Source organism: Alternaria ethzedia (assembly GCF_023757985.1).
Source record: "Alternaria ethzedia strain BMP 0044 chromosome Unknown scaffold_10, whole genome shotgun sequence".
Classification (NCBI taxonomy): Eukaryota; Fungi; Ascomycota; class Dothideomycetes; order Pleosporales; family Pleosporaceae; genus Alternaria; species Alternaria ethzedia.
In genome coordinates, this window is record NW_026056203.1 from 665106 (window position 1) to 676349 (window position 11244).

Below are 11244 nucleotides of genomic sequence, written 5' to 3' on the forward strand. Positions count from 1 at the left end.
ACAACCACTTCGGCGAGTCTCGTGCAGGCAAGTGCCCTCTACACGAAAACGTCGAAGACCGCCACGAACAGGAGGTCAAGCGCGCAGCCGATGAGGCTATGGCCAAAGTCCGAGTCGATAATCCAGGCCTATCAGATGCAGATTTGATGGTCAAGGTCTCCGATCGAGTCAAGCAAGCAGAAGATGCACGGAAAGGTCGAGCAGGCATAGAAGCGCAAGCCTTCCCTTACCACATGGTTGGAGAGCAGCTCAGGCGAGCTCCCATGGTGCCCCCAGTACCTGCGCCGCCGGCTCACCTCAATGGAATAGCAGCAAATGTCGCCCCAGCAGATCGGTACGTCCACCCTCATCCAGTCATCCCGGCCATGCCAGCCTTTCCAGCCATGCCAGCCTTTCCAGCCATTCCAGCTATGCCTGCTATGCCTGCCATGCCTACCATGCCTGCGTTTGGATACCCCGTCCAACCATTCCCATTCTATCAACATCTCTATCCTGCTCAGCCCGTTCAGCCCGTTCAGCCTATGGGTTTCTACGGAGCCATTCCACAGCAGCCATATCAGCCATACATTCAACGTCCGATCCCAATGATCGCGCCATGTCCAAGATGTCACTTTTTTCATCCGTCTAACCAATATTGCTAGACCTCGGTTGTTCAATGCCCTCTGGGCCATGCTCCCACCCAACCCCCTCCCGCAACTCGGCATCGGGAGGGGACAAGTCAACGGACCAGGCCAACCAGCCCGCCTTCCCGAAGCCAATAGAGTTGATGATCGGATTAATGAACGGGTTCGCCAACGCAATGCCCGACCGGAATTGGGCGGCCCTCGTCGAATTGCCAACGGCGAACAGGCGCAGCGCGATGCTCGCGAGGCTTTCCGCTTCCTGGACAACGTTGGACTTGGCCAGGATCAGCAGCAGATAGCCGTGCGTCAGAATTTAAGAGCTAGACAGCAGGAGCTTGCAGCAGAGCGCGCGCGGTTGGCTGCAGCGCGACAAACCCTCGATGACGACGCGAGAGCCATGCGTCATAACGTGGCAGCTAGGCGACATGGAATCGAAGCAGAGCGCGCGCGGTTGGGTGTGGGGCAACAGAATCTTGAGGCTCTGCTTGAGGCTCGGCGGGTAGCAGCAGCTGCGATGGTAGCTGACAGGCGACGGCGTCGTGGTATGGCGCCCCAGGCTCCTCACAGATAGCGTCTTTTCGTTCGATGGGATTCATTCTATAGCATAGCATGGAGGTGGCATGGTGATCCAGGTATCTGCCTCTATCGACGTTGAGGCGGGACCATAAAACGCAACTTACTCGCGATAGAAATTCTGAAGGTCTATGTAGTAAGCCGACTTATCTTTGATGTAGAGAATATCTTGAATTCCGTCTTCGTAGCACACCTCGCTTTCACGAAATATAACAGCTTGCATTGACTCTTTACCAGAGACAGGAAACATTCCATACTCAGTAGAGCATTGTAGTAATCAAATTCGAGTTGTTCAACCATCTACTGTCAAAAACTCGAGAAGCTCGATGGTATACTGTCATCTGGGCTCTCAAACTTTGCCCTGCCCTCTTCTATCCAGTTCTCAAACCTGAAAACACCGGCCTGCACACTACGTATCGGCGTAACCTTGGCCCCACCCAAATCCCTTCCTTCCTTCTCTCTTATTATCCCCAACTCAAACGCCTCCTCATCAAACACATCTCTATCCCTAAACAGCGCACCCCTCCCCGTCTTCTGCAAACTAGGCTGAACCGGCTGCCAGACCTGCGGGTGTCCAATCGGCGGATCGATATCGCCCTCATCCTTGAGTTCCATACTAACATTGAAAGTGCACCCTTCAGGCAGAGGCTCCAGTCTAGACGTCCGCATCTCAAGCTGCAGGAACGCCGCGCGAAACTGCTCGCTGATATTAACGTCCACACCGGTATCCAACGGCTTCGTCTTCTTCCTCTTTATAGTCCCATCATTATTGTATTCTATCTCCTTTTCCTCTTCCTTTTGCTTCCCCTTCCCCTTCGTCTCCAGCAAAGGCCCTCCCTCAAACCCAATATCCAACATACGATCTCGCCGTTCCACAACAGGAAACTCGCTCACGTCGAACATGTAGCGTTCCATTATCTTGGCGCTGCCTGAGCCTTCATCGTACTCATCGTAGGTGAATATGACGATGCCGATTCTGGAGACGACGCCCTTGAGGAGCTCTTCGCGCACGGCGGTTATGGCGTCGGTGATCCATTCGCAGACCATGGGGTGCCGCGATTGGTAGACGATGGCGTTGTGGAAACGGGAGCGAGCGAAGGAGGTGGTGGGGTAGATTTCGCGGTGGTAGAGGAGCGTGTGCGTGTAGGCGGTTAGGAAGGTGGTGAAGTGGTTGAGGGTTTCGAGGTAGGTTGCTGGCATCGTCGCGATAGGAGTGTGATTGTTCTATTCGTGGACGGAGTATGTATGTGCCTCAGGTACGAGATAGTGTTGTGCACTTTGAGTAGCGGATCGCAGTCATGACGCAGACGCGTCTCGTCGCGTGAAGGCCACTAGCGTGTCGATGGATAACGGTCACGGCTCTGGTAGGGCTGCTGATCGGTATGGCAGACGTGGTGCGTATGCTGTGTCGAGTGCCCCTGGCATTGTTGAGGATAACAACGTGGCAGCAAGGGGAGGGTCGGAGAGAGGCGAAGGTGTAGGTAATGGTCGCGTTTCCACCGACCGGGAACTGGGAAGAGGCATCGTCGTCACCGCCTGTCGGGCAATTGGCCACCTCGCCCTTCGCTATAGCCCAGCTGCCATACTCCACCGTACTTCTGTATTAGTCTCTAACCTCTACACCCATCTGCTACGTATATGCAGTCGTCGCGGCTTATTGCTTCAGTCATAGCCTCCGCTTAGCCACCCCACCACCCAGAGATTCACGGAGTTGCCCCGCATCTCCGAGCGCGTTCTTTTTCCTCGCGCTCAATCACCCAGCAGCACCCATCAACAAACGCGTCAACGCCCGATCCTTCTACCTCGCCAGCCGTTTTGGGGAGCGCTAGACGTGCCGACTAGCTCTATACGCGCATGCCCCACGTTGACCATGGAGGACCAACTAGTCCAGCTGCTATCAGCAACCCAAACCGCCCAGGAGGACACGCGCAAACACGCTGAGCAGCAGCTCCTCTCCCTCTACGGCCACCAGGAGCTCCCCCTCGGCCTCATTGGCATCGCCTGCCATGACAGCGTGCCGCTCAACATCCGCCAGGCCGCCGTCCTGTATCTGAAGAACATTGTGCTGGCGGGATGGAGTTCTAGCCTCGACGAGTGGAAGGGCCAGGCGCTCGTCTCAGAAGAGAACAAGGCTGTATTACGGCAGCAGCTGCTCAACCTCGCCACCCAGGACGGGCTCGACCGCAAGCTCAAGGCCGCCGCGGGCCTCGTCGTGAGCAAGATCGCAAGCGCCGACTACCCCATCGAATGGCCAGATCTCCTCGACAACCTCCTCGCACTGATACCTAACGCGACTGAGGGCCAGCTACATGGCGCTCTCAGGGTCCTCGGCGAGCTAGTGGAGGACTGCTTCAACGAGACGACCTTCTTCCAGGTCGCGCCTCAGATGATCAAGGTCCTGTTCAATGTGGCCACCAGCGAGCAAACAAAGCCGACGCTGAGGGCCTTGGCTGTGAAAGTCTTCCATGGCTGCTTCGACATCCTCGAGATGGTGCTGGAGGACCACAAGACTATGGTGAAGAGCTTCGCGGATGAGATACTCAAGGAGTGGATTCCCTTCTTCGTCAATGTCCTCAACAACAGGCTACCTGATCCGCCGTCAATCGACGAGGAGGACTCGGATGCGCCCAATGCCCTGCTCTACAAGGGACAGATTGCGCTCAAGCTACAGTCAGTCAAGGTAGGTCGTGTCAAGATCTGAACACCCTGGAGGCTACATCGACGCTGGGTCACCCACTTTGCATGTTTTCATTTTGATTTAGTCTCCAGGGTGTTCAGTTCTTTTCCATTTGAGGTGTTCCCAATACTAACAGCTCGCAGGTCCTCATGCGCATACGGTCCGTCTTCCCCGCTATCCTCTCGCCGCAAAGCATCGTCCTGTTCCAGGCGACCTGGCAGGAGCTATCTCTGCTGGAACCCGCATACTCTCTCATGTACATAAAGGAGGATCGTCAAAGCAGGCTAGAAGATGCCGACGGCCTGCCGTACACGCTAGACTTCCTGATCCTGGAGGAGCTGGACTTTATGCAGGCGTGTCTTCGTGCACCCCCGGTCCGCGCGCAACTCGAACAGGAACTCCAAAACCAGACACCCGACAACTCATGGGTCACCCAGGTTATGAAGCTGGCCGTGGCCTACGCGCAAATCACTACGGAAGAAGAGGGCCTTTGGGATGTGGATGTAAACATTTTCCTGAGCGAGGAGACAAGCGTAACCGCGAACTACACGCCCCGCACAGCCTGTGGTGACCTTGTCATCAAGCTTGGCGAGTGGCTGCAAGAGCCTACTGTCAACGGCTTGTTGACCTACACGAGAGCGCTCTACTCCGAGTCTGAGAGCTGGAAAGCTAAAGAAGCGGCGCTTTACGTGCTGAACCAACTGTTGAGCGATTTCCAGGACGTGGACAAGCAAATCAGCCCGGATGCTGCAAGCGGCTATGTGGACTTCATCCGGTATGCCATGCAGCAGCCCGACGCTTTCCTGAGAGCACGCGGTTACCTTGTCGCTGGAAGTTTGACAAGGACAGCTGGAGATGCTCTACAACAGCTCGGCACATCCTTCCTCGAGGCATCTTTACAGGCCATTCCATCTGACGAGTCCGACGTTGTCCAAGTGTCATGTATTCGCGCTCTGCAACACTATCTTCAAGCGCTTCCACCTGCGACCACACAGCCCATGCAAGCACCTATCATCATGGCCATCAGCAATTACCTGGCTGCACAAGACATGTCAGAGCTCAGCGACAGTGAAGATCTTATGGTCACTCTGGTCGAAACACTCCGAGACGCCATACTTATTGATACGCGGATATGCATCACAGACAATGGTCTCGACACACTCTTCCGAATTGCTAGTCATCAAGCTAACAACTTCCAACTCACCATGCTAGTCACCGAGGCCTTTGAAGAGGTGACGGAGACTATTGCGCGAATGGGCGGGGATGCATACGTTCAACTGTGCGCAAGGGTGCTGCCATCACTTATGGGCGCCTTTGATGTCGGAAGCTTGACCGAGGAGAATGCTTTGTGCAACTTTGCTGCTGATCTTCTGGCGGTCATGGCTGAGCATGGACCAGAGCCGCTCCCTGCTGGCTTTGTTGCTACAACTATGCCAAAGCTCACAAGAGTTCTGCTAGGCTCTGCCGATGAGGAGCTGCTGAAGTCTGCTACGACTGCCGTAAAGAACATCATCTCGCACGACCACCAACAGCTCTTCGAATGGCGGGATGACACCGGAAAAGCAGGACTGGAGGTAACTCTCATCATCGTCTCGCGTCTGTTGTCCTCATGCAGCGACCATGCTGCTGGCGAAGTCGGTGCGCTTGCCGCAGAGGTAGTAGAGAAGGCCGGCCACGAACGACTTGGACCTTACCTAGAGCAACTCCTACGAAGCGTCGCTGTCCGTCTAGGCCAAGCAACGCAAGCACAGTTTATCCAAAGTCTGACGCTCGTATTTGCGCGTCTAAGCTTGAACCATGCCTCAGAGGTGGTAGACTTCCTGGCTGGCCAGGACATCGAGGGCCAAAACGGCCTCCAGGTTGTGCTAGCCAAGTGGCTCGAAAACTCGATCAACTTCGCCGGCTACGACGAGATCCGACAAAAGTACGTACGAACCTCTCCGGAAATCGAGCAGTTCTCTTACGAACGGAGAAAGCCTGTTGGAAGGCTGGAGATCGTTCGGAATAAGTTGAACTCCCCCTTCCTCCTTTTATGTTTACTCGATGACTGTGCATAATTGCTGACTTTGGTTTGTAGTGTCATCGCTCTTTCGAAACTGTACGATTTGAAAGACCCTCGTCTTGCGCAGGTGCAAGTGCAGGGTGACTTGATACCGAATACCGATGGCCGCATCATGACCAGGAGTCGCGCCAAAGCTAGTAAGTCTTCTCTTTTCACGTCCAACTCCCTGTCTTTGCCACTGAACGCATTAATTGTCATGTTGTGGAGCAAATTTGTAGGCGTAGTGTCGTTGTCGCGAACCAGTGCGATAAACTCCTCTTACGCCCATCCACAAACTGACACACGAATTCAGATCCTGACAAGTATACCATAGTACCCGCACCCCTCAAAATCCTCAAAGTCCTCGTCGTCGAACTCCAATCCGCCTCTGGCGCACCCCTCGACGCACAAGCAGCTGCTGAGCTCGCCGAAGAAGAATCTGACGACGGTGAATGGGAGGACGAGGCGAACCCTTTCATGGACCTTGGCAGTGGCTTTAGCAAAGAGCAGCTCATGGCTTTTGCTGCGGAAGAGCCCGGCGGTGGCCGTCAGCGCGACGATGAGACGCAGGGTTTCCTGGTTGATTTCTTCAAGCGTGCGGCGACTACTCAGGGTTTTGCGGAGGAGTTTGGACAGCTTACTGAGGAGGAGCAGCAGAGGTTGAGGGATAGCGCTGCGTAGGGGGTGGGTTCATGTGGGAGTTGTCCGGAGGATGGATTAGTTTTCTCGTTACTGTGTGTGTGTGTTCGACATGAGATACCATACTGTCGGAGCTAATAGATAGCTGAGTTGGATGAAGGATCACGATCGATACATGATAGTATGAAAAGTCACGCTTAGTAGCGGCTGGCTATGCCTAAGTATAGCTAATGTCATTAACGTATACAAACAGGCAACGAAGTTCCGTACGCGCCGATTTGAGGTCGTTTGCAGCGTATACTCAGTGAGACCGGTGCGGCTAAGATATGTGACAAGGGCAGTGCGGCCACAAACACCCAGCATTTTGTTTACGTAGGAACAGTCCTGGACATAGCCAATGTACCTAGATATATCTCGTCACATGACTTACTCGCTTGTCGTTCAGAAGGATGGCAACCGACCAACTGCGGCGCATAGCCACCAATCGGTTCATCCTTTCGGCAAGGGCCAGCACTCGACCCTCTCTGACTGTAGTGGCCGTTGTACCACCACAATCGCTACGACTGCTATACCGAAATCGCCCAGTATGAGCGAAAAAGCTACGGTCGACGCTCCCGCTCCCGCTCCCGCTCCCGCTCCAGAGCAAGACCAACAACCCGACACACCACCATACTCCATCTTTACCCTCAGCGAAAAACGCCGGATAGTCTTCCTCGTCGCATATGCAGGCCTCTTTTCCCCTCTCAGCAGCTTCATCTACTATCCCGCACTGTTCAACATCGCCGAGGATCTAAACATCACACTCACCATGGCCAATCTGTCGATCACAACCTACATGCTTGTATCCGGAATAGCGCCTTCCCTGTTGGGTGATATGGCGGATACCATGGGCCGCCGACCGCTGTTTCTGTTTGCTATTCTTACGTATACGGTTGCTAATGTGGGGTTGGCGGTTCAGAGGAGTTATCCCGCGTTGCTTGTGCTGAGGATGGTGCAGAGTGCGGGGAGTAGTGGTGGGTTTATGGAATGTTTGAGTTGGATTAAGACTGACGTTTATGGGGTCTAGGTACTATCTCTTTTGGATACGCTGTTGTCAGTGACATTGCTACGCCTGCTGAGCGAGGTGGGTATATTGGAGCAGTTCTACTGGGGTATGCTACAACCACATTATGAACACGACGGTCTTCCTAACTACTATGACCTAGTCCGAACGTAGCGCCCAGCCTCGGTCCCGTTTTGGGTGGCATACTCGTCCAATACGCCGGATGGCCTTGGATCTTCTGGACCCTTGCAATACTATCCAGTGTTAACTTCTTCATACTCGCCATTACGCTCCCAGAAACCGCTCGCAAAATCGTCGGAAACGGGTCAATCATGCCTACACGCCTTTTGAACCGTTCCTACCTGGCGCAGATTAAGCTCAAGTCGAAAAAGTCGCCAAAAATAAGCGCTGAGAATGAGAAGACTGCTCAGCCAGTGCGAATGCCCAGTCTCAAGCCTTGTTTCAAAGCACTCTGGCAGAAAGAGAACGCACTGATCATGCTCATTAACGGCCTATTTTATATGACTTACTGCTGCGTTCAAGCATCGCTATCAACTCTCTTCATAACAATATACGGTTTCGAGGAACTGTACGCTGGCTTGATATATATTCCGTTCGGAGTTGGTTGCGCTTTGGCTTCATACACTTGCGGTAAGTAGCACATACCACGTACACTCAGACTAATAGATAACAGAAAGCAGGGTACGTCATGAACTGGGAATACCGTAGAGTCGCATCTAGTTCGGGCTTCTCAATTGATCGAACGCGCGGCGATGATCTTCTGGATTTTCCTATCGAGAAGGCTCGCTTGCGGGCTACATACTTTTACATGAGCGTTGCTGCGGTGACGACTATCGGGTACGGATGGGCATTGGATAAACGCACGGTAAGACTGTCATCAAACACGTCGCTCAATTCTGATAGTACTAAAACGTCACTAGCATTTTGCGGTGCCTCTGGTTCTGCAATTCTTCATCGGCGCCTCCATCACGGGTGTGTTCAACGTACGTATGTCATCAAGCGCATCAGAAGAGCCTTCTAATAATCCAGGCTTGCGGTACTCTACTTGTAGATGTCAATCCGGTGCGGCCTGCAACAGCTAGTGCGGCTGCCAATTTATTCCGTTGCGTTCTCGCAGCCGCGGCTCTGGCAGCTTTGGACGCCATTATCTCGAAGTTGGGAACTGGATGGACGTTTACTTTATTAACAGGCCTCACTTTATTGTCAGTACCTATGGCGTTTCTACTACAGCATTCTGGAAAGAATTGGAGACGGGAACGTCGAAGTCAACCATTGAGGTGTTGAAATTATGAAGTTAACATGACGTAAATATCGATTCGGCGCTGCTCTACACCGATAATGCAGTCCCAGATTGTTTGTTCCAGACACCAGTTGACCTGGCGAAGCTTTCTTCTCCTTGACATTTAGTTTCGGGTACTTCTTCTTGAACAGTGCTTGGTGAAGGCTCTTCCCCCGGTGCATATGGCGCATACTTATCGACAAGGTAGCACATATCCCTATACGCCCTACATCGCCGTCAGTACATCTCCTACTCAGCATTCCAAAGTCAAACTTACATCTCCCTCTCCTCACACCCCGGATGATGCGCCGAACGAACAACATTCATCTTAACACAATACAACCGATTGCGATCATCAAACTCTTCCACCGGTTCATCCACACCCATGACCCGAAGATACTCTTGCTTGTACTCTGCCTTCTTCGCGAACTCGTATCTTTCGTACCGCCACATACCAAGGTCCATTTCATGATGCGCGTAATACGCACCAGCGTCGAAAATGTAGATATTGCCGTTCGACACATCTGTAGCGACGTTGCCTTCCCATAGATCTCCATGAATGAGCGATGGCTTGATTTGGCGGCCGTTTTCTTCGAGCGCGCCGAGGAGACGGGGGATTACGTGGCTTAGGACGCGGGCGGAGATTGCTTCGTACTCTGGCCATGGGTCGTTATGTTTTTTCTCGATCGAGAGAGCGGCGCGGAGGAGCTTTGTGAAGAAATTGGGCCAGCTTGGATCCCAGGATATTTCCTGTGCGAAGCGGCCGTGGCAGGTTGGAATGGGGAAACCGAACATTCCTGTAGGGGATTGACTGCATTTATGCAATTGCGCGAGTTTGGCGCAGAAGAGGGCAGGTTCTGGCAGGGTATTCGTCATGTCGATGAAGTCGCATAGGAAGAAGTACGTCTCCGGCGCTTCGAGCTTGAACTTGCCCCAGGTATGTGGCTTGGGGACGAAGTTTGGTGTTATCTCGTAGAGTGAGGCCATGGAGTTGTACTCGCCTTCCATCATTACCCGACCGGCTTCATCGGTGGCGATCTTGAGGAAGTATTTCTTCTCGACGCTATCTGGGAGGAGGACGACTAAGCAGGCAGTGACGGTCCAGTCAGAGAAGCCATGGCGGTTGGATGAGAGGACTTTGCTTCCTTCGGGGAGAGCTATTGAAGATATCAGTAAAGACGGAATAATAGTTGGTAGTCTGCCTACCCCGAAGTACAGCCTCGTCGATAGGAAAGTCGCCTTTGTTATCGTCACTCCCGTCTCCTTCCTTCGCGATTGAATGTACGGCTTCTGACATATCGGCTTCAGACAAGGACGTGACAGCAAGTTTGAGCAGGCGAGAAACTCTCAAGAGTACACGATGTTAACACGTCGGGTTATTGTGTTACATATGATATCGCAGTGAACTGGTAGTGAATCCTCCTCACCCCAAGCACACGACACCTGATAACAAACTCAACTACGCCTCATACGCCGCGCAGCAACTGATTTATGACCACATTACGAGACCAGCTCTTCTGTATGCACAGATTGATACCCATTACCTGGTAAGATATGAGTGTCAGAACCGCAATGACTGTACTTCAATCATCAGTATTACTCGCCACACTGGCCATCAAGCACACTCTCTACAATTCAAAATACTCAGAAACTTCGAAGACCACCTTCAAAAGCACATCGCCAACCCTACGAATCCCTTATCCTGTCGTGTAACCACACCTCTCCCCCTTGCATCGCTATCGATCTCCATCCGGTTAGTTCAATACAATACACTCATCACATAAGCCGGGAATGCAGCCTCGTCCTTTACCCCGCTCGCATGTGACGACTGAAATAGAAACAAACAATCGGCGCGCTAGAAGGGTGTTCGCATGCGCAGTGCATGCAGTTCACGGCACAGGAATAGCAAAGATAGTACCTGATAAGGGACGATCTGTGACGCATAGTGTAAGCCTATACAATGGAGGGGTTGTTTGGTATGGACAAAGGACTATTTTGACAGTGCCTTGCGGCAGGGTTATGGGAATGGAATGGGTGTTGGAGGGGTAGTGGATGCATGGAGGGGTGGTGTTGCGGGCGCTTATGCGCAGTGAGGGATTGGTGACGCTGGCGAGGGCACGTGGGAGTTGGAAGGGATATCGCTGTCCTGGTCTGGCGGGAGGTTGCGCTTCGGATCGAGATTGTTTTGGTGTTGCTGTGTTGGCCGTGGGGGGTACTTCGCGGTGTACCCGCCAGGTTGACAGTCGTCCTTGGAACTCTCGTCTGCGACGTGAGGTTACATCATACCTGCTTGTCACATGCCCATAGACCGGCGGTTAGTGTTTCTCAGTGCAAGTGCCGCTGAAGAAA

General features: G+C 53.0%; 4 protein-coding genes across 4 annotated transcripts; 2 read left to right on the forward strand and 2 right to left on the reverse strand.

Annotated features, from left to right (window-relative positions):
• Positions 1 to 1502: 1502 nt before the first annotated feature.
• On the reverse strand, positions 1503 to 2396 carry J4E87_005121 (uncharacterized protein; the record flags this gene model as incomplete). Its single annotated transcript, XM_049376738.1, has 1 exon — positions 1503 to 2396. The coding sequence occupies one exon, from the start codon at positions 2394 to 2396 to the stop codon at positions 1503 to 1505; it is 894 nt and encodes a 297-aa protein (XP_049233594.1).
• Positions 2397 to 3066: 670 nt separating this feature from the next.
• J4E87_005122 (uncharacterized protein) lies at positions 3067 to 6595 on the forward strand (the record flags this gene model as incomplete). The annotated part of the gene is made up of 4 exons (XM_049376739.1): positions 3067 to 3876; positions 4017 to 5797; positions 5951 to 6072; positions 6228 to 6595. The coding sequence occupies 4 exons, from the start codon at positions 3067 to 3069 to the stop codon at positions 6593 to 6595; spliced, it is 3081 nt and encodes a 1026-aa protein (XP_049233595.1).
• Positions 6596 to 7139: 544 nt separating this feature from the next.
• J4E87_005123 (uncharacterized protein) lies at positions 7140 to 8254 on the forward strand (the record flags this gene model as incomplete). The annotated part of the gene is made up of 3 exons (XM_049376740.1): positions 7140 to 7566; positions 7620 to 7704; positions 7759 to 8254. The coding sequence occupies 3 exons, from the start codon at positions 7140 to 7142 to the stop codon at positions 8252 to 8254; spliced, it is 1008 nt and encodes a 335-aa protein (XP_049233596.1).
• A 914-nt stretch (positions 8255 to 9168) lies between these two features.
• J4E87_005124 (uncharacterized protein) lies at positions 9169 to 10192 on the reverse strand (the record flags this gene model as incomplete). Its single annotated transcript, XM_049376741.1, has 2 exons — positions 9169 to 10052; positions 10102 to 10192. 2 exons carry the CDS (start codon positions 10190 to 10192, stop codon positions 9169 to 9171), a joined length of 975 nt encoding a protein of 324 aa, XP_049233597.1.
• Positions 10193 to 11244: the final 1052 nt, after the last annotated feature.